General features: G+C 35.9%; 1 protein-coding gene across 1 annotated transcript; it reads left to right on the forward strand.

Moving 5' to 3' along the window:
• Window positions 1-23,371: 23,371 nt before the first annotated feature.
• Window positions 23,372-23,827, forward strand: LOC145106841 (ethylene-responsive transcription factor ERF109-like). The gene has a single exon (XM_079043770.1). The coding sequence runs from the start codon at window positions 23,372-23,374 to the stop codon at window positions 23,825-23,827; it is 456 nt and encodes a 151-aa protein (XP_078899896.1).
• Window positions 23,828-24,628: the final 801 nt, after the last annotated feature.

Raw genomic sequence — 24,628 nt, forward strand, 5'->3', positions numbered from 1 at the left:
GGTAGAAACGTCTTGGTGATAGACATTATCATAAAGATCACGCAAAAATTAAAAACGAGATTTCTTGAGGTACACGTTATAGCTTGAACATTTTAGCGTTCACCGTCAATTCATTCAAGGAGTTGGATTTTGGGTCTCACTCAGCACGTGGTGAACGTGTCTAAGATCATCAATACAAATGTTGTGTAACCATAAACCTCAGTGGTAATTGCTGAGAGTCTCAAGGGTTACGATTGTGGAGCGAAACGTGATGGGGAAAAATGAGGTGGTTAAGGAGCCGAAAGTACCTCTGCGAATTAAGAATGACAAAGCAGAAAACTCTTAACTCACTGTGAGAAGAGTAAGGTAGCTCGTGACTGGAGTGAATTTAGCAGCCTAATTGGAAAGAAACGATAGGTGTTGATCGAATCATGAAGGCTTCACTCAGAGTCTAGGAGGCTTCGGTGTACATGCAGCAGCATGCTTCTAGGGACACTTAACTAGTACAAAGATAAGAGTGTTATACCTGCCCCAGCTTCAATTGTAATTGAGATAGCATCTGTGATCGACAAACAAAAAAAAACAAAACGAAATAAAAAAAAAATACTTTTGAAGTTTTTAATATTTCTAAAAAAGAATAAAAACAGAAAATAAAAATATTTTTGGAGTTTTTGAATATTTCTGAAAAAGAATAAAAACAAAAAATAAAAATATTTTTGGTGTTTTGGATATTTCTGAAAAAGAATAAAAATAGAAAATAAAAATATTTTTGGTGTTTTTGGAATGAAGATAAAAGAGAAATAAAAAGTAAGCGAAAAGATAGACAAGATATACAAAACATACAACCGAAATCAAACTTCATAAAGATGAAGCGAAATGGACCGCGATCGGTTCATTTCGGTTCCCGAAAATTCTGGAACCGAAATAGACCGAGCGTTCGGTTCATTTCGGTTCCCGAAAATTCTTGAACTGAAATAGACCGAGCGTTCGCTCTATTTCGCTTCTCCAATTTTTTTTGTGAAACTGAAAAGGTTTCGGAACCGACTCAGCTTCCATCATTCCCAAGCCTTGTAGAATCTTATTAAAGCTTGCTTCTGGTAGGGCCTTAGTGAAGATGTCAGCCAGTTGATCAGAGGACCGAACGAAGTGAACTTGAACGTTACCATCTTCCACATGGTCCTTTATGAAGTGGTATCTTAGTGCAATATGTTTAGTCTTCGAGTGTTGCACTGGATTGTGATATATTCGAATCGCACTTTCTGAGTCATAGTAGAGAGGAATCTTCTTCATGTATAAGCCATAGTCTCTAAGTTGGCTTTGTATCCATATGACTTGTGATGTACAGGATGCTGCAGCGATGTACTCAGCTTCGGCTGTGGAAAGAGACACACAAGTTTGTTTCTTTGATTGCCAGCTGACTTGTTTACCATCGAGAAACTGGCACCCACCAGTTGTGCTCTTTCGGTCCAGTCCACACCCACCAAGATCAGCGTCCGAGAAGGCTTGAACAAAGAAGCCAGATTTTGCAGGATACCAAAGACCGAGAGACGAGGTTCGCTTCAGATACCGGAAGATGTTTTTCACTGCAACCATATGAGGTTCTCTTGGATTCGCTTGAAACCTTGCACAATAGCAGACTGAAAACATTATGTCCGGTTTACTAGTCGTTAGATACATAAGGGACCCTATCATTTGACGATAGAGAGTCACATCAACAGCCGGTTTTTCAAGAGATGGAGTCAGTTTCGTGCCAAATGCCATTGGAACCTTTACTTTGGAATCTCCCGTCATGCCGAACTTCGCCAACAGAGTCTTCGTGTACGCTTCCTGATTAATGAAGATGCCTTCTGGTCCCTGTCTTATATTCAATCCAAGGAAAAAGTTAATCGGACCCATTGCGCTCATCTCAAATTTAGTCTCCATCAACTTCCTGAATTCAGCTATTAAGTTAGGATTCGTGGAGCAGAAGATGATGTCATCGACATAAATCTGAACTATCATTAAGTGTTCGCCCTCTTTCTTGCGAAAGAAGGTTGGGTCAACCTAACCTTGTTTGAATTTTGACATTTTGAGAAAACATGTTAGAGTTTCATACCAGGCTCTCGGGGCCTGCTTCAAACCATAGACTGCTTTATCCAGAATGTAGAAGTAATCAGGATACTTCTCGTTCACAAATCCGGGTGGTTGTTCAACATAAACCGTTTCTTCTAGTTCTCCATTCAAGAAAGCACATTTTACATCCATTTGGAAAACTTCGAAGTTTTTATGCGCATCATATGCCAGAAAGATTCTCACTGATTCCAACCTTGCTACAGGAGCGAAGGTCTCTTCATAATCTATTCCTTCTTCCTGACAATATCCCTTCACCATGAGCCTCACTTTGTTGCGAATTATGTTGCCTTCTTTATCTAACTTATTTCTAAAAACCCATTTTAAACTGACTACAGATACATCCTTTGGTGTGGGAATCAGCCTCCAAACACGATTTCGTTCAAACTCATGGAGTTCGTCTTGCATAGCTTGCACCCAATCAGAGTGATCAAGAGCAGCATTTACCGTTTTCGGTTCAATTTTGGAGACAAACGAATTAAACATGCAGAATTCTACTTGAGAGAATAAAGCAGCTTGCTTCGCCTTCAGTTGAGAGCGTGTGAGAATTCCCTCAGATGATTCACCAATGATTTGAGTTTTAGGATGATCCTTTGTCCATTTTATGAGAGGAGGGTAATTTGGATCATAGGCAGGATCCAACTCAGCATTTACTTCTACTTCAAGTTCTGATTCATCTTCATTCTCCCCCTCAAATGGTGAAGCGTATCCCTTGTCAGAATCTGGATTCTCCCCCTCGAATGGACCTTCATGGGTTGGGCCTTGTTATGGATTCACCCCCTGATAAGGCAAATCGGTTATTTTTGGCGTAGACGAACCCTCCCCCTGGAGTATAGAGCTTTCTCTTGGAGGGTCATTGGTAGTTGGATGATCACCTGTTGCAGTAGGTTCGCTTTGAGTCTTCTTCTCGATTGGTTGTTGAGTTTCGCTTTCCATGTCTTTAGCAGCTTCATCTATGATTTCCTTCAAGGTATCGATATTGTTATTTGCTGCTTTTGCTTCCGAGTGGATCGCCTTCTCTGGTTCATCAAAGAGCAGCATGTACTCTTCAAACAGATTGGAAATGGGAATTGAGACTTTACCTGATTCCGGAAATATTTCCTCCGTTGAACCTTCGCTTGCTAGAATCTTCTTCACGTAATTATCATCAATAGTTACATAGTAGGTTTCTTCAATTTTCCTTGAGCGTTTATTCAGAACCCTATATGCTTTTGAAGTAAGCGAATAGCGAAGAAAGATTCCTTCATCTGCCTTTACATCAAACTTGTTTCGTTTCTCTTTGGAGTTAAAAATAAAGCATCTTGAACCGAACACATGGAAAAACTTTACATTGGGCTTGCGATTATTCAAAATCTCGTAGGGAGTGATGGAAAATCGCTTGTTGAGGAAGGACCGGTTCTGTGTGTAACAAGCAGCAGCTATAGCATCTGCCCAGAAGTATAATGGAAGAGAAGCAAAACTCAGCATGGTTCGGGAGGCTTCACACAATGAACGGTTTCGCCTTTCAACGATCCCATTCTGTTGTGTAGTGTAGGGAGCAGAGAAGTTGTGAGTTACTCCCTTTTCAGCCAGAAATTCTTCAAAGTCTTTATTTTTGAACTCTAGACCATTATCGCTTCTTATGTTTCTTACCACCTTTCTCAGCTGCAATTCCACTTTCTTGATAAAAACCTTCAGCTTGGGAGTCGCCTCTGATTTCTGTTTAAGAAAGAAAACTCAGGTGAAGCGTGAAAAATCATCTACAATTACAAGTATAAACTTACTACCACCTATGCTTTCGATAGCCAAAGGGCCACATAGGTCGATGTGCAGTAGTTCAAGAGGTTTGATGATCTTTGTATTGATACGAGATGGGTGACTCTTTCGGCTTTGCTTGCCCATCTCGCATGCTGCGCACAGATGTTCCTTGTCAAATTTGAGAAGAGGAAGTCCACGCACATGATCCCTAAGCACCAGCTTATTAATATCTTTGAAGTTCAGGTGCGAGAGTCTTCGGTTCCATAACCAACTTTCATCTGAGTTCGCCTTTGTCAGCAGGCATACATCTGGCTTTCCTCTTATTGGGTTGAGATTCAGAGGATACATCTCACCTTTGCGCATGGATTTCAATAGGACTTTCTTGGTTTTCTTCTCGATGATCTCCGAACCCTCGTCATCGAACGAAACCTTTAATCCAGTTCCCACAACCAGTTGAGAGACGCTGATTAGATTATGCTACAATCCTTCCACGTAAGCTACTTTACGAATCGAAAATTCGCCATTTGTAATCATCCCATATCCTTTGATCGTGCCATATGAGTTATTTCCATATTTTACACATCCACCAGCCTTAAGGGACCGAAACCCCCTAAGCTGTTCCCTCCTTCCTGTCATGTGACGAGAGCAGCCACTGTCAATATACCATTCTTTGTCAAACTGTTCGTCACTGATAACCTGCAAAATTAAGCACATTTAGGAACCCAAAGTCTCTTGGGCCCTGGTGAGTCTTTTACAGAATAGGGAATTGCTACTGAAAGATCAACCAAATATGTTCTTTTTATTAATGTGGTTTCATCTTTTCGTTTTATGGTGTAAACTTTGATTTTATTTTTATCTTACTTTAATTGGGGTGTGTTTTTGTTTGTTGATTTTTCAGTTGAGTTTTTCTTTGGAGTCCTAAGGTTAGCTGACTTTATCTTAACTTGTGCTTCATTATTAGAGACGAGCTTTCCCTTTCCTTTGATATCCTCCACCGGTTTTGGTTTTGGCTGCGAGTGAGGAGAATGGGATTTAGGACCGAAACTTGACTTTCGGTTCTCGGCGTAGTAAGATTTGGGACCGAAACTTCCTTTTCGGTTCTTGACGTAGTAAGAGTTGGGACCGAAACTTCATTTTCGGTTTGTCTAACTATTTGTGTGGCAATGATTGCTTGAAGGAGATTTGTCCCTTGATTTTTCATTTGCTTTGGAATTGGACGCCCTTTTAGAGTGAACATAATTAGGGTTTTGGGATTGCCAAAACTGTTTTCTCTCATTGAGGTTCTTCACGTATCTTTTGTTCCCCTGGCGTTTCTATTCAGCAAGTTGCTCTTGAGATTTATGAATATTCGCTCTTGGTTTCGGTTTCTCCTCATGTTTTTCGGTTGTTGTTGAAGACATGCTTGATGCTTTCATTGGTTCGTTTGGTATCTCTTTCGTGCCACTTGAACTAGGCTTATCAAAACTTGAAGGTTTGTTGATGGGTTCGGCCACGTATCTACCCTTGACTCTCCATGAGGTTCGCTCCGACAGGCCAACCGTTTCATCTGCATTATCTATGGGTACAGACCAGAAGTAGTTGTCACAACCTTCAGCGTTATCCTTATCAACCACTGAGGTCAACTCTGCCATTTGTTTCTTAGTTATTCCTTCAACAGCATATACTTGGTTCGGCACTGTTTGCCCCTTTTGATAAACTACCACCTTTTCTTTGAGGACCTTGGACTTATCCTTGGAAATGCGAGCGAACTCATCGGAATTTTCAGATACAAGCGATTTTGCTGTTTCGGATTCGCTCTTGAGAAATTCTAAACAGTCAATCTCGTCTTCCGTAGAAATTTCGCTCATTTCACTTTCTTCATCAAATTTAGAAGTGGTTTCTAAATTCATTTTATTTTCTGAACTTAATTTGACATTGGATGAGTCAAACTTCTGTATGGTCTCGGTTTTGATTTTTAATTTATCATTTTCGTCCAGCAAATTCTTTAACATACACTTATGTTCTTTGGACTCAATAAAAGCCTCAATTTTGTCCAGTCCTTATTTGTATGTCACTGAAAGCTCATCTGAGGACATTATAGATTCACATTCAGCAATGACTTCGTCCTCCGTAAATTCAAGGAAAGGCAGAATCATTTTATGAATCTTTTTACCTATCTCACAATCTAGATGTAACTTGGTGATATTAGTATATAAGCGTTTAGCAATCAAACAGAAAACATTTCTTTTTTTTTAAAACTTCAAATTGTCTCGTTGCACATAAATAAGTTCATCCCTAACCCTAACTAACTCTGAATCCTTCTGCTGAATCCACATCCTTCTCTCCTCACTCTTGGAAGACTCCCTGCTGAGTTGGTCAATTAGGTTAGAATTTGCTAAGCGAGTTTTCATAAGACTACCACTTAAGTTAGAAAACTTGAATTTTAATTCATTTAATTCTTTTTCGTAGTTTGTTACTGGTATTTTAAGTGATTCTAGGATAGATTGTACCTTCTTGATCAACTGTTCGCAATCGGTGATCTTTTCACTCATAGGCTTGGCAGCGAAACATTTGTCTTCCTTAAGCTTCACTTCCTCATGCTTACTTTCGGTTGTTACCATTAAGCATCTCCCAGCCGACTCAGTAACTCCTTCTCTCGCCACATAAGCTCTTCCATGCGAGGGTCTGCGTACCTCTTCATCTTCAGAGTCTGTAGACCAGACTTCTACTCTACCAAAATCATCATCAATAACATGTTCCTGCACAATTAAAGCATTCATAGAAACGTTAGTTGCTTTCTTCTTCTTTATCTCCTCCAACTTTCGCATGTGGTAAGCTTCGTCATCTTCATCATCCTTTTTCTCAGACATCTTTCTCATCATGCAATCCTTAGCAAAGTGGTTCTTGCTGTGACTGTAGTTGCAGTCATATCCTGAATCTCCCACAAGCTTGCTCTCCTTCTTCTCATCGTCCTTCTGAGTAGTATTCTTGCTCTCCTCTTTTGTCTTTTCAGAGCTATAGCTTCCCTGCCAGTTTTGGTTCTTGCTGACAGGGAACTTTTTACGAGCAAACTTCTTTGGGTTCGTTACCATCATTGCATATTCTTCATTAGTCAGATCGCACTTTGACATATTAGATTCTTCCTATTTGTCTGCCACACTCGTGCTCTTAGAAACAAGGGCCAGAGAACCCACACCCGAAACCACTTTCGCTTCCTTAGATACCACGCTTTCATGAGATTTAAGTATACCCATTAGTTTCGCCAGCGAGTAGTGATGGGTTTTGCGCATTCTAACACTCCTAAGTATACATGCAACCCTAAATTCCTTGGATCTATGTTTTCTCTATTATACATGCAATTATGAACTTTCCAAGGTATTACCCTATCTAGCATACAATACTTGATACTTGGGTAATCAAATGGATAGAATACATACCTTTGTTTGATGTAGCTTGTCTCCATGAAGCTTGAGTGCCTAGTGCCCCAAGTGTGACACCTCAAATGGTTCACACAACACCAAATGCACATGGAATGACTTGAGAGAAATGGAACACTCCTTGAAATCGTCTAGCCCTCATATTCACACACTAGTGCACGATTTCTTGAGCCATGGGATTCTTTTATATGGTGGCTATTAGGGTTACACCATGTAACTCATAACTTTACCCATTCCTTATGCTCCATGGATTTTAACCTCCATGGAGTATCCATGGGTCACCCCATGGACTTAGTCCAACATAAGAAATCTTGGATCACAAGCCCACATATATAAGAATGAATGATTTACACAATCAACCCATATATTTAATTAGTCTCCTTTTGATCACTTAATTAATTCCAAATTAATTCTTGATCAATACTAGTTAAATAACCTTATTAATATATTAGAACTTATAATATATTAACCAACCTTAAGTGTTATTTCTCTCATTATAGTCTATCCAAATGCATGATGCCATGCAACCCAAATGGACCATGCCGGGTCGGGTCAAGTCTTACCAAGTATAGTTATGGACTTAGACATTAATCCAACAGTCTCCCACTTAGATAAGTCTAAAACTATTATTGCGTATGACTTCAGGAACCGATCAGCAATCGTAGCTCTCAAAAGCTTATGTCGAACTCTGACCTTGTCGATGAACTCTGACCTTTGTCAATGACTTGTCCATTAGATAAGGGATCATATATTCCTCCATTCTAGATATCATATGGACTGAGACATGGATTATCAATCATTCTCTCTGTCCATTTTTTGTTTCCCGATTTCCGATTCTTGATGACTGACTGATTAAACAAATCAAATCAGTCCTGGCTTGGCCAAGCACTCACATGTATCATATTTAAATCATCGAGGGGCCCACAGATATCGCTTTTATCCCGAAGGTAAAAGGAATGGATAAACTTCAACTCATATGGCTTGTTCTACTACTTGTTGAATCATACACAAAGGCACGTTTTATAACATCGAGTTACCAATGTGTTTTCGTGCAATCAATGTATAACCAACTCATAGTAACAACTTATATCTCTAGGTTTGAAGAATATAAGATATTATCGTCTCATGATCACTCGTGATAAAATCCATGAAGTGATTCAAATGAGCGCGGGTTGAATCCAATACTCAGAACTTATGAGCACTCATGAGTGTTGTAGCACCACTTTGTCCACCAACTTGGACCTCTACAAACCAACCCATGACAGTCTTGATTCATATCTACTTCCAACATATGACCGACTGTGGATGGTTTGAATAACTTAATCATTCAGGAAGAGCGACTTAGTTATTCTGGAAGTCAAAACATGCAAAGTGAAACACAAGAATAAATGAATCAAATATGGTATCAAACCCTATGAATATAAATAAACACTTTTATTTATCACCATACTGATTACTCATTATTCATTGTTTCGGTTTTATCAACTTTATACTTGAATTAAAAACACTAGTTGTCCCATGCTCCAAGCATGTACACTATGTTTTTCTTAAACAATAGCTTTGCCATACACCAAGTATGCGCTCTATGTTTGTCTATGATCCTTACTTTGTGAAATAAACCAATTGAACATAATTTCAATGATTCTAATTTCACACTCCCAAATCCTTATCGAAAAATGTGAGAATTTCAAATTCCTATCATTTATCGAAATCTGTTTAGATTTTAAACTTATATGCACTGACCCTCCTGTAATAAATATGTACAAAGTCACAAAGACTTGTCAACAGTCATTATAAGGTATTCCAATGGAGATCAACTCCATGGAAACTAAGTCTCATATTCAAAGTACATTGCTTTGGACATGCTTCTTGCATTAAGTTTTCTAATCTTACACAGATAACTTCCACATATGGAGACAACTCCATATTCTCATTTTGACTATCACTTCTGAATAAGAGATGCCTCTTTTCAGAATATGTCAATATGGTCCTTCCAAAATTAGCACTATACTTCCAACTGTCCCTGAGCAACCAATCTTTGGTAAACCTCAGATTGTACTCGACAATTGCTTAATCATTTTAGTCATATCCAATTCTAGACCTTTTCCCTTCTTAATGCCTCTGGGCATTTGGAAAAATTTAGAAATGACAAATATTATAGCACATGCAATCGATCCTGTACCCAAAGCAAATGGTACACGATTCATGATGTCTCACATAAAGACATGATTCTAGACCAGTCTTTTGCTACAATATTTTTATTTGCCATGTTTTCAAAATTTGACTATGAAGAGGGATGCCGTAATCATAATCGAATTTTGAGAACGCAATATATAGAATTTCCTTAAGTTGAACCAATCCAACATGAAATTCATATATATATTATTGACTAAAGATGATTAAGGTCTCAATCTAAGCCTTTAGAACTGAAATGAAGTATATCCTCTCCTTTAATCATAATCGAATTTTGAGAACGCAATATATAGAATTTCCTTAAGTTGAACCAATCCAACATGAAATTCATATATATATTCCTGACTAAAGATGATTAAGGTCTCAATCTAAGCCTTTAGAACTGAAATGAAGTATATCCTCTCCCTTAATTATAGCAAAACAATTTTTTCAATCCCTGCAGCCTCACGAATTGAAACTTTTGTTTTCTATAATTAACATTGCTAACTTGCAACACTAACAATAATTATCATGCTCCTACTAACATGATGATTATTAGCATAACACTTATGCTCCCACTAGCTTTGACATGTACTCAGAAATCAGCTGGACTTCTAGAAATCAATACTTTATTGACTTCCTTACCAAAGTTCAGATTTCTGATACGAGATGCTTTGATAAAACTTTATCAAAATCATACACCTTTCCTTAGATAGCATGCATGTGTGTCTAAACAATTTCAGAACTATGAAAAGGGATGCCGTAATCATAGTCTCAATTGTTTAGACCTTTTGCCATCTGCTTCAAATCTACTTGGTGGAAGTGTTTCCTCACCATCATTTTAATGAATCGGAGAGAAACCTTATGACCCTTAGATTTTATGGTGTATGTGTTCTTATCCATGTGAATCGTCAAAACCATAGTCACAAGACAAGGATAATGACAAATCCAAACTCATATGGACTGAACTTATGCAATCTTAACTTCTTGCCACCTGGCAGTACAGGGCCTGCCATTGCTTCCAAGTTGTTATGCAACCAATTGAGAACTTTCAGAACTCTTATGCAAAGCCAACTTTAACTGGAATGGGCACAGAATATGTCAACATGATAGGTTATAAACCTCAAGTCATGTGCTAGTGAAGAACCTCAGGTTTTATTCTTGATTAGTTCTTGAAATTCTTTTTAGGATCTTTAAGACTCCCACTGTCCTCTTGACATATAAGACTATCTTGCCAAATATTCAAGAGATAGTACGGATTCTTTATCAAGACAAACACTTCACACAATTGGCCTTAGTTGGTCTTTGTTTAATCCAAAACATCACAACTTACCAACTTCAAATGTACAAGAGTAGGAGACTTTTACTCTTACATTTGACAAGTGTTATAAACCTTTCTTTAAGATATGGCACTCAACTTATAGTCTTGGAGTATGACTCTAAGACTTGTTTTGAAACGAAGTATGACTCATCTTCTTGATTTAACCATTTCAACAATTTATGACTCCTCTTCTTAGTCATAAGAATGCACTAAGATGTCCTTAGAAGACCAATTGTGATGTGGTTCTTAAATCATTAATATGATCACAAAACATGATACTAAAGTACTCTCCCATCTTTTCAGATTTGAGAAAACTTTTATCTTTCTGCCTAATTTGATTATTCTTATTCGCTCTGCTATACATTGGAACCTTTTCCAATGTCTCAGAATTACACTTAAGCTTGTAAGTATAACCATATTTACTGAGCTATAGTAAATTATGACGAATAGTCTTATCGATCTTTTGTGGTGGACATGACCAGTGCACAAGAATGTGTACTCGATCCCTTTAGTCCTTCACTTGACTCACACATCCATGTGAACAAGTAATTAGTCTTGATTTTCCAATGCTTGAAAGTTCTCATTCATCATACTATTCAACTTGCATGATTCCAAGTTTCGGTCCAATTGAAACTTGGGCGATGAGGAACTTTCCTGATTTGGTAAATTTAGACACTACCACAAATGAAAGAATCAAATCCATTTTCCAATATTGCTGTCAGTGGAATCATATAAGCAACAATTTTCCACAAATACCATTGTAAGGATACTTCAAATAAATAAAATTAAACAATTTTCTTTTATTTTAAAACTTTGCGGAAAAACTTATCCTTACAATCCACATGGAAAATTGTTGTTATCTATTCCTTGCTCAAAATTCTGATGCGATCGAAATCCACCTTCGCGATCAGAATCAACATATACTTCCTTTAAGATTTCTCTCTATTCTTTGATTCTTAAAACATCAACATGTGACCCAGTCACATCATGTAATGAGGATCTCAGAATAGAACTTAACATAGTTAGATAATGGGCTCTACCTGATGTAGAGTCAAACTTATTGACTTTAACATCCTTAGGTAAATTTGGCAGCTTTGCAATCAACGCCCCTTCCTTTGGCAAAATAAACATATGGACCCTTTGGTAATGGGACTATCTCAGACTTAGCCTTTCTCTTTACCATTTGGTCAACCGGGTTGACTATGGCCAATCCCTTTCCATTGGGAAGAGAATGCTTTTTCTGGATTTCCAGTGTCACCATTGTCACTGTCCATAAAGTTTTTGGGAAGTTGATCTTCTAATCAAATTTGCTTTACTATCGTTCCAAATCATTGCTGATTCAGCAGCACCAAGCAAATAGATATGATCATTAAGGTTCATGTCATAGTTTGTTTCATAGTAGTCCCAAAGGAACTCACTATGTGACTTAGAAAGTGATTGAACATCCAACTTTCTCAAGACTTTGACACCCAACTCTCCCGGCTTGTCAATATGTGACTTCATCTCTAAGTTGTGATCACACATAGACCTTGCTTGCCATTAGGGCTTGAGTGACCTTTGAACTTGTGGGTTAGGGAGAATAATTGGAGGAGGTGGAGGAAGTAAAGTTCCAAGAGATTTGGGAAGATCATAGATGTCTGAACTAGACATCTTTTGGGAGATATTCAAGATAGTTGATCTAAAGTCCTTAATATAACACCCAATATGAAATATTAAGGCTAGGATCCAACAACCTATTTATAACTGGAAGAGGGATGCCGTAATCCGAGTTATAAAATAGTTGAAGGTAGGTAAATGACGATTTACCAATTTCCACCATGAAAAACGAAATAATGTAATTAGGTTTTTAATTGGATTTGAAACTCCTAGATCTTTTGAGATTCATTGAACTTTTCAATGGCATGTTTCAATCTCGAGTGTGCCCTTCAGGTTTTGTGACTGGGATGCCGAGGATCACAAAACAAGGTGTGAAGTAACCATGCAAATATACTTGGTACCCTTAATATTTACCCCTCAATCGATGTGCCGGTTAACCACACGAGCTCCACCGATACTATGATAAATATTAAGTTACCCTTTGCCTACTTTGTTAAATCCAGGTTAGTGTGCCGGTTAACCACACACGCTCCACTAACGGTTTAAACAAAGTGCAAAGTGTAATTTCATGGATTAGCACCTTATTCACATTTTCCTAAGTAACTAAGATTGGGAATTTATAAAAAGTTTAGTTACTTAGTATTTATCATTAATACTTTTAATGAAGGGAGAATTATAGTCCTTGTCCTACCCGTTCGGCTAACGACCCTCCAGCAGTCAAGGAAGCGGTGGGTGAGAGTGGACACCCATTAAACTGCCATTTTATAGGCAGTAACCTTATACCCCCCCCCCCTTATAGATCGGCTTCGTGAATGAGGCCTACTAACGGTAAGACTGACTTGCTCTTATACATATATTTATTATTAACTTATAATACTATAAAGTATAAGGGTTGAATTTTAACTTTTAAAATTCTAAGGGCTAACTTGGAATTAAAGTATTCATGGGGAAAACTTTACAAATTCCAAAACTTGAGGGCAAGTTTTGAAAATATTCAAAACTAATTAATTCCATAACTTATGTGTTTAAAGTAGTTTTAATCAAAAAAAAAACTCTTCAAGTTCCATAACTTGATGACAAGTTATGGAAGACTTTAAACTAATAAAAGAATGTAACTTTTCTTTATTTTTGTAACTTATGGAACTAATTAAGGTTACACATTTTATCATTTAATGAAGTGACTCTTGAACCTCCATAACTTGAGGACAAGTTATGGAGTCATAAAACCATTTAATGAGGACAAGACTCTTCATTTTTGTAACCATTGCCAACTTTTTATGAGTTTTATGAAACTTAAATGTGACTTTTCATATAACTTGAGGACAAGTTACAAAAACACATTTTAGAATCAACTCTTAGATTAAAATGGATTGAAAACACATAATCAATTAACTTTTCTATTAATCTAATAAACTCATATGAACAAAGATAATTCACATCAAATTTTTTTCAAGTAATTAGCATAACTTTTAAACTAATACAATTCGATTTTTCAGCTAATTTTGCAAGTATAACAAGAAAACAACCTGGCTCTGATACCACTGATGGGTTTTGCGCATTGTAACACTCCTAAGTGTACATGCAACCCTAAATACCTTGGATCTATGTTTTCTCTATTATACATGCAATTATGAACTTTCCAAGGTATTACCCTATCTAGCATACAATACTTGATACTTGGGTAATCAAATGGATAGAATACATACCTTTGTTTGATGTAGCTTGTCTCCATGAAGCTTGAGTGCCTAGTGCCCCAAGTGTGACACCTCAAATGGTTCACACAACACCAAATGCACATGGAATGACTTGAGAGAAATGGAACACTCGTTGAAATCGTCTAGCCCTCATATTCACACATTAGTGCACGATTTCTTGAGCCATGGGATTCTTTTATATGGTGGCTATTAGGGTTACACCATGTAACTCATAACTTTACCCATTCCTTATGCTCCATGGATTTTAACCTCCATGGAGTATCCATGGGTCACCCCATGGACTTAGTCCAACATAAGAAATCTTGGATCACAAGCCCACATATATAAGAATGAATGATTTACACAATCAACCCATATATTTAATTAGTCTCCTTTTGATCACTTAATTAATTCCAAATTAATTCTTGATCAATACTAATTAAATAACCTTATTAATATATTAGAACTTATAATATATTAACCAACCTTAAGTGTTATTTCTCTCATTATAGTCTATCCAAATGCATGATGCCATGCAACCCAAATGGACCATGCCGGGTCGGGTCAAGTCTTACCAATTATAGTTATGGACTTAGACATTAATCCAACAAGTAGGACTTAAATTGCTCATGTGCCTTCACAGTCGAGACCACTGCCATCCATTCGTGTCTTAAGCCATTCATGAACGTGACCTTTTGTTCGATCACCTTCCTTTCAATGTCATGCTTCATCATTTTACTAAGCAGATGGTTGAAACGATCGAATGTCTGAATGAGTTTCTCTTCAGGTTTTTGTTCGAAAGCACCGAACTCATAGAGCAATAGAGTTTGGATCGAGTGCTCTAGATCCTCATCAGTCGAATATAATTCTTTCAACCTATCCCATATTTCTTTAGCTGTAGTGCATGAACTTACTAAACGGAAAGTATCGGCTTGCAAAGCGAATCTGATCATTCTCATGGCTTTAATATTGCAGAACACCTTGTCATTTTCGTCTTGAGGGATCTTGTCTACGTCCGCCAAGAGTTGGTGATACTCTTTTTGAGTCTTGATCGTTCTGTTCGTTCCGGAGTGAACGAACGGACCCAATGTTATTGCTTCCCAGATAAGATAGCCATTATCTTGAGATCCAACGACGTAGTTTTCAAAGTGATGCGCCCATACTTCATAATCTTGAGTATAGAGAATGGGAACCCTCGTAGTGGATCCTATACTATTGGAGATGTTGATTGGATTGACTTGAGAATCGTCGTGAGACATGATGAAAAACTTCTTCTTTTAATCTGCTTGAATCAGACTTGTAAAGTTGAAACAAGGGTTTTATCGAACACCAGATACACCGTCGACAAGAAGAAGACATCTTCTATATATTCGACAAAAGCGGAAACCCTAATGGATTCTTCAAACAGAAGAGATGTGTAAATATTACACAGTCTCTTGATCTGATACCAATTGATGAGATTATTGCGTTATTAGATTGATAGATTCAAAACAGATGAACAAGAATGAAGCAATCAAAGAACACAAGGATGGATCAAAAGATGTCGCACGATTAATATCTCACACCTCAGAAGAGCTCGATGAAGAACTTCGACTGTAGAGGTGTGTTTAGGGTTACAATGCAAAAGCTATTAATGAGAATTCCCTCTCTAATGCTATACATGCATGCAAAATATATAAGCTAACCCTAATGCTTAAACCACGGTTGGACAGGCCCAAACCGGGTAATCAAAATATCAACATTAAGCCCATATGACGCAACACGCTAGACCCAACAATATTTAATAACTTATATTATGGTTGCTTGTTAAAAGAACATCTTATGATAATGACAACTTCTTTTTTGTTTATTGTTGAGTTTAATTGAGATTTGAGGAACTATCTTTCTTAGTTTCCTTGAATCTTATGACTTTGTGAATAATAAGGTTAAAGGACTAGTGTTTTAACAAAAAACCTAGGATTAAATATAAAAGTCGGTAAATTGATATGAAAGCTAATATATGAAGAACAATCATATATTATATTGATGTTTTTAAACCAATTATATCATTCAAAATTACAAGTCTTCCATAATTCGAACTTCACACTAGTTTTCTTATTAATTTGTTCACTTGATCATTAAATGAATGAATTTGTTAAGCTAAAATATTAGCCTTTTGATCATAATTCTAATAAATCTAGGAATCGGTAAACAACCACACTATAATCCATTGCACTTTCCACAAAATCAACAATAGGAGTAAGTGAATCTCATCTAAATGAAAGCCTTTATAATATCTTGAATTAAAAACTGTTTTCTTGTTTTCTTCTTTAGTCTAAAGCAATTCCTTGCTAATTGCTTTTTAGTTTATAGACTTGTAAAACTAGAAAAACACCTATTTATTTGCATAATTTACTTAGATAGCTTTAGTAGATAATTTTAGTTGTTATTTCCATTCCATGTGTTCGATACCTGACTTACCTGAAGTATCCTATTAATCGACTAGGTACACTGCCTATTTGTGTTGGTTAGTCTAGATTATTTGGTTTTAAAACTAGTACTTATATTACACATCAATATTCACGTTTGAGCAAGTTGTAATGGTTGGATTCCATAAAGTTGGCAACTTTATGGGTCATTGAAGTCCCTTGTTGAACATATGGATCAGATATGAAGTTTGCTCGTATATTGAACCCATGCATGAGATTCATAGTGTAATTTCTCCATTTTTTTTACCTGGTTTGAGCTTTAGACATACAATGGACATGCATGGCTGAAAACCATCGATTTTTAGGTTGTATTGGATATTAGGAAGCCTTCTAGAAGGAATGAGTAGATGACTTAATGGATAGAGGGTTGAATCCATTAAGCTTTAGAAAGCCCAGTTTCATGATGTGACATCCTCCTCGTCACGACATGACGACTCGGGGTTTCCCAGTTATTTTGGACGGATTCTGTCACGAGTGGGTAGACCATCATGATGTGATAGTGGCTTGGATCGAGACTGAGTTGGTTGCATTGGATCATAATCGAGTTTGGGATCGGTTCAAGTGCATTTCTCACGACGTCATAATGGGATGGTCACGATGTGAGGGTCAGTTGATGGCGATGTTGACTGTTGACTTCGACCTTGACCATTGACTTGTTAACCTGGGTTGAATTTTGGTCAAATTGTTAGTTCTAGAGTATATATTAAGGTTATACCTTGTTTGATTCAATAGGTGTGTTGTAGCACCTATTGCGTAGCACCAAGTTGTGGTTTATCTGACTTTATGAGATAAGTGAGTCTTCTCACTTTACTGTGTAGGATGCTAGCTGTCTTTGTGACTCCTGCATTGTGTGTTGGGCAGGGTCCGTTTGAATGTTGGGTTTGGCCCATTTGTATGCTGGGTTGGGGCCCTTTGTATGCTGGGAGGGGCCCGTTGGTATGATGGGTGGGGCCCGATATGTAGGTGGGGCCCGATATGATGGGGGGCTCGATATTTTGGGCAGGGCACGATGTTATGTATGATATGTAGTATTTTTGGAAATTCACTCAGCTTTATGCTTATGATTTTGTGGTTTTAACATTTTCAGGCACTTCCAGTTCCAAAGGGAATGACCCGACTTGACTGCGCAATATCCCTTGACGATTTTCCGCATTGATGATTGTTATTTTATTGTGATGATTGTGGTACATTTTACTATGACTATTTTGGAGCAAACATTGTATGAAATGAATGATTTGAAAATGAAATTTTTTATTAGCATTTTTAGGATGTTACAACTGGTCTGGCACATTTGGTGTTTTCTGGAGGGTTTAGAGAAGAGAGCGACAACGTGTGATTTCTGTCGGTTTTAGAGTTCAAATCGACATTGTAAGGAGGTTTCAGAGGGTGTAGGTTGTTTTTGTCGTCTAAAGTCCGATGATCCGACGACGTCCGACATTTCTGGTGACTGTGTCCGGTTGTCTGATGTTCTTCGAAGAGATACAAAGAATGTAGAAATATCAAATATGGAATGGTTTGGGTAGGATGAAACTGTTTCTTTTTAATTAATTGTATGATATTTAATAATGAATAAATAATATATAAATAACCATCTAATTAAAATAAAAAATAGGTACCTTTTGAGTTTATGAAAAAGGAAATTAAGGGCCAAACAGACAAATTATTCCATATTATAAGGTCGATTTTTGTAATTTAAATAAATGGACATGTGCCGTTTTATAATTGGTGTGTATATATATATATATATATATATATATATATATATATATATATATATATATATATATATATATATATATATATATATATATCAATGTTTTAAATAACATAAAATGTGATTTGACCAGGGTCGGCTCATAGGTCTGGGCAAGTTGGGCTACCGTCCCAGGCCCCCAAATGCTAAAGAGCCCCATTTTACACATGTTATATTGGTTATATAGTAACACCCATTATTTTTAAGCCTCGTGGACTAGTTTTTAAAGCCCAATTCTCTCATCCAAAAGACGAGCGGGAGCAGGAGCCTGATTTTGATTTGGCGTTCGTCCGACTTCCAAGGCTTCATAAATCATAAGTCATTAGGAATCGATGTCTATAGAAAATCGAAACGACACAACCAATTCTCTAGAATCCAACAGATAGTTCTTCCACTATTTCTTCTTCAAGAGTTCAAGTTCGATTTATTCCTCCTTTTTTCTGATTTATTGAATTCGTATAATCTACCACCGAAATAACCAAACCAGACCGATTCGTGACAAATCGAGAGTTATTGAATCGAAATTCATTTTAGAAACGATAGTCTGATTATTTCTCCTTTTTCACGATTTTAGAAAAGTGAAACTCAATTCTTTTGTATCCTTCTTATTTTCGCTTTCTTCCTTTTTTTTTCTCCTGAAACGGCACCGTTGAATGGGAAATTATTTTATTTATTTTTTGAATCAAACCTTCTAGCAACTATAATCAAGAGCTACAGTCGGTGCGACGCTGCCTCATTTCGATAATTCGATTTCTTTCTCAATTGCCAGAAATTTTGATTCATTCGGATTTGACGATTAGAGACAAGATCTACTTATGATAATCTGATTTTGAATCTGTGTAAATTTTAGCCTTCTTGAAATCTCTTTTTCTTTTGTGAAATTCGATTTTTTATAAAGTTGTGAAAGTTAGAGAAATTATAACTCTAAAGCACGAAATTTTATTTATTTATTTATGTTGTACATAAATAAAGAGAAATGCAATACGTATTTTTATTTATTTATTTATTTATGCAAATGCAAGACGTAATTTTATTTATTTATTTATGTTGTACATAAATAAAGAGAAATTATAACTCTAAAGCACCCGTAGCCAAATGTCCCAAATGTTGCTGAAATGAGCACTGTTTCATTGTCATTTTCATTTGTCGTTTTATAGGCATATCATTTCATATATTTCAGATATTTTTCATAAGCGAATGTAAACCGTGTGTGAATTGGATCCACAGATTTTGATATTCAATTTTCAGTTTACCCCATCATGTTTCTTTCTTTATTAAAACTACTTACGAAAATATTGAAAATTTTAAACCGTTCCCTTTATTTTTTTAGTGTTAAAAAATGCTATCTTAAAATATATTGGGATATAGTTTTGAGAAAATGACTTGATGGGTAAAACGAGGCTCAAATTTGGGATGTAACCGGTTCGAATGGGACTGAACCGGAAAAAACGGAAACCGAATTGCCATCAACGAATAGAAGAATTGCTATGTACTTTTATTCATAGGGAAAATTCATACACGAAATTCGTACCTATACATACAAATATAAAATAGAACTACAATGCTATTCTTACACATTGTTAGGGTAAAACAAAAATGTACATTGCTATTCATACATATTGAAAGATTGATATTGGTTTATACCTCAAAGTTAATACACTATAGTGGTATGCATTACATATAACACATTAAAAGATTGAAAAAATTGACTGTGGTTGCTTACTTGAGTTTTCTTAGGGTGTTATCCAAATTCTTCATATTTTGCTTGATCGACTTTGATTCAATCCCAGATGATAGAAAATTAGAAATTGATTGTTGGTGAGTGGGATGAGCCAAACAGTAGAGGGGATCGAATTCTTGCTTCGATTTTGGACTTTTTTCTCTCGTTTGTCACAGTGAGCACATAAGGAGTCGGAGGTAGGGAGCAAGGCAATCAATTTCTTACACAAGTACGTGATAGACGCGTATACCGATTAAGACAATTTCTAATAACCAGTTTTTCTTATTCTGTTCTAACGAAGTATTAATCCTGGTCTGATTTTTCACACCTCAAATGAGAAAACTTTGGATCTCTTGAAAAAGTTTATTAGCCGATTTTATTGTTTTGACACCAAATTTCTAATTTCACCTAATATGCCTATACTTTACATTTTATTTTTGTTATAATTTAATTAGTAAATCAAGTGAAATTGGAGAGTTCTTCAAATTTATACCTCCTAAATTTAAAAATCCTAAATAAATGAGTGATTGTATTCCTTTAAGCACATCTTAGAATTAATTATAACTAGCAAAGAATCTGCGGCTACGCTGCTTTTGGGTAATATGGGAAAAATCGGCAAACTTTAAAATATATGTGCTAAAACTTTAAATCACCACAAATAGAGTAGAAAGTCGACAACCCCTAAAATTAGATGTCAAAAGTGTACAACCAAAAGAAGGGACACTGGTGAAGAAAATTCAAAAATGTTGTGGCAATAATGTTAAAGTTGCAAAAGTTGGAAAAATATAGTGGCAAAGTTCAAAAGAAGGGTTTTTGTGTTTTTATGTCAAAATGTAAAAGATTTGAGTACAAGGACAAAAAGTGTCAAATTCATTAAAGATTTCTGGCAAAAACACCAAAATATAAAACTTTTGACTGCAAGGACTAAAAATGTCAAAGTCATTAAAGACTTAATCAAAACACAAAAATGTAAAAATTTTGACTTTAGGGACGAAAAGTGTCATATTCACCAAAAATTTATGGCAAAAACCTATAGCCTAAAAAGTTATTATTGCTAAGGCCCTTGTGATTTAATATATATAATTATAATATTAAAACTACATAGTGACCAATACATAATTATGGGCGAACCATAAATACATGATAAATTTGAAAATACACTTTAGATAACATGAAATTCACATTGTTCTCGATTTAGTTACTTGCTAATCGTGTGACGCTATTAATATATATATATATATCTTCCGATTAAAAAAAATGAATCTAGAAAATAAAGTTGTATAATCCGAATTCCATGTTATATAATCTACAAAATTCATATTATCTATAAAATTAAAAATAAAAAAATTTACCATTTTTTAATACTAGTCCCTTATCATCTACATTAGACGTTTTGATGGTGATTCTTATGGTTGTTACATGAACAAAACCCCAGGCAGGTTGTTAGGGCGGAAAAGAGGCGATGCCAGCGAGACGATATTGACATATCATCAGTCGACTTCTACGTTACAAGAAAGAAAAAATAAAAGAGATGATGAGTCGTATGTTTAGAGGGGAGAGATAGATGAGAGATTATATGAGCCGATAAAATTATGGTAATTAGTTAAATTACTCTAATCGCCTTTTGTTATCTTTAATTTAAACTAAATTAATTTAAATTTATTATTGGTTACAAAATTGATACATTAATTTGAACCGTACATCTAAACCAATAGGTAGTTGAGAATTGTTCTTGCGTTTTCAATCATTTTAGTATTATTCATACTTAGTACTAGGGGTAAGTGCGGTGCGGTTATTAACCAAAACATCAACACTAACCGCAAATGCGGTTAATCTATTTTCAAAACCGCTTGGTGCGGTTATTTTTGCTCTGCGGTTAGACGGTTATTTTTGCGGTGCGGTTTTGTTTTGTTTTGTTTTTTTTTTTTCGTATATTAACCGCATGGATTTGGTGCGGTTCTTTTGTGTAGTTTTTTAACCGCAGTTTAGAGTTTAAACGATTTTAAGAGTTCAAACATATTACTTGTAATAAAAAAAAGGTATAAGTTAATTAATTTAAATCACAAATAACTAATATATTAAAAACGAGAAATCACTAATAAATAACAATAAATATCTTCAAATTTTGAAATTTCACCATTTTCCAAAGTTAAACATAACAAAAAATCAATATTTTTGTCTTCTAGAATTTTATCATTCTTTCATCTATGAAACTTGTCTTATTTTTAATATTTAATATATTAATAATTAATAAAAAAATTGAATATAATATATGCGGTGCGGTGCAGTTTTTTTTGCGGTTTTTGAAAACTAATAACCGCATCGCACCGCAAATTTGCGGTTTTTGAGAAACTGAAAACCTCACCATCGGTTTTTATTGCAGTTGCGGTTTATGCGGTTTTAACGGTTAATTTTAGTTGTGGTACGGTTTTTGCTCACCCCTACTTAATACATTAAATGGATATAATGTTGTTTTGTCATTTTTATTAACATATATGTTTTATTTCTTTTGAAACAAGTACGGTGCCGCTATATCACAAGGTGGGTCCTCAGACACACCTAATTTTTCAACATTTACTATAAATTATATACCAACAAAATTAAGACTTATTTTAAAAATATTAAAGAACCTACCATTTGTTGAACAACAAAATAAAAGAAGAAAAACATGTATTAGTTGAAAAAAATAGATATACGTTTGAACAAAAATTTTGTTACCACTTATAGTATTCATTTATGATATTAGTCTTTTTGTAAATTTGAGATGCATACAAACTTTTATAGCAATAATCTTTTTATAAATTTGAGATACATAAAAATTTTTATGAACTTTGAAATACATACAAATTATTTGTTCTTTTAATAATATCCCATTAAAGTAATAGTTTTTTTATGAAAATAAAATTTCAGATGTTTATATTCTGATTTTTTCATAAAATAATCATGTTTTTTAAAATGTAATAAGATAATTTTCTACTCATCTATGACATTAATCTTTTCATAAATATTAGATGCATACAAATTTTTATGACATCAATCTTTTTAGGAATTTGAGATGCATAAAAACTTACAGGAAACGATAATAAAAATACTTCATGTTTAAGAAAAGTTCAACTACTTTAAGTTCGTGATATATCTAAACATCAACAATGTAGGGACTGGTAGTAAAAATTTTCAAAGAAGAAGAGGTTATAATTTATAATATAGCATGTAGGAAACGACGGAGTTCTATGTTGCTATCAATCCTCGGCTTCCCGCAGATATCCTCGGCGTTTGAAAATTCGCTGTCATCCTCGGCCGTTTGACTCATTGACTGAAATTACCACGTGAGCTTCGACCTTCAACCGCCGCAATTGCAATTATATAATGGCGCCAAGGAAACTACTTTATCCGTTCTTCAGAGAAAATGAACAATCCCACCATCAATTTCGACTACGAGAATTCCGCCATTGTTTCAGCACTCCGGTATGTTATCTGCGGCGGAAACGTCGTCATTCCAAGCAGTAGTGAAACCGGAAGCTCTCAGAGTCATCCGTCGCCGGTGGAGCATGAAATTTGCGGCGAATGTAGAATGCGAGTCCCGGAACACTGTTTGGGGTGTCAAATGTTCACCGGCGGTGGTGGAGAAGAGACGAGAAAGAGAACGAAGAAGAAGGTTTACAGAGGAGTTCGTCTCCGGCCGTCGAGGAAATGGGCGGCGGAGATAATGATTCCGGGGACACATGAGCGGAAGTGGCTGGGAACTTTCGATACTGCAGAAGAGGCTGCCAGAGCTTACGACGTCGCCAACATTCAGTATAGAGGAAACAGGGCGAAGACAAATTTTCCGGTGGAGGATTACCAAGAAAACCCCGACGTATAAATGACACCTAAGATCCAAATTGTAAATGGGACACAAATGGTGGGTAATATACATTTTTAGAGGTACACTATAGTATTAAATTTGTGTTTTGCATGTTGTTCAATTTGATTGCTATATATACTCTTTGTGTTTTTGTTTAATTGGCCAATGCAAGTGAGCAGCAAACATCGATATGGGTGCTTGTAGACTTTGAAGAAGAAGAAGAGAAGACAAGTTATTTTATACTTTCTCATACAACGATTATTCTTTAATTACTTTTTTTTTTTTCCATATTTTTGGATGAAGATTTCATCCAAAGAGAAGACAAGTTTTTTTTTTCCTTATAAAAAGAATAGATGTAATCGTGTTCACTAATAAGAGTTTTGAAGTATTAAACAACATAGTTTCTCTTCGTGTGTTATTCCCTCTATTTTTCCTTTTCTTTCTTGTTCATAACATTCGATCCATTAAGTTTAAAACAAACACTTGGTATCAGAACAAATGTTGAAAAGGGCTGGTTTGAGAGTCCACTTTCAAAGGCGGAAAGAGCTTTGGCTGCACGGCTGCCAGAGCTGTAGAAGCAGCGGGTCGGCAACTGGTTTTGGAGGGAAAATTCAGAAAGAATGTATGATTGTTGCGAGTGTTGATCGGTTGAAATCAGAAGACAGAAAATTCAAAAGGCAGTAGTTACATTAACCGGACAACAATCATTAGCGAAGAAGAAACATGGACTTGCTCGTGATAAAGGGAGACCGGCATAGGTGCGTAAAAAGCAGGCAGGGAGGATCTATCAAAGCAGGTGGCTTTGGATTCAGTTCATTT

Source organism: Lactuca virosa, chromosome 4, assembly GCF_052849685.1.
Source record: "Lactuca virosa cultivar CGN04683 chromosome 4, Lactuca_virosa_CGN04683_v6, whole genome shotgun sequence".
Classification (NCBI taxonomy): Eukaryota; Viridiplantae; Streptophyta; class Magnoliopsida; order Asterales; family Asteraceae; genus Lactuca; species Lactuca virosa.

Excerpts from the sequence above, each read along its gene's own strand:
- LOC145106841 (XM_079043770.1), top strand. The coding sequence starts at position 23,372 with ATGAACAATCCCACCATCAATTTCGACTACGAGAATTCCGCCATTGTT.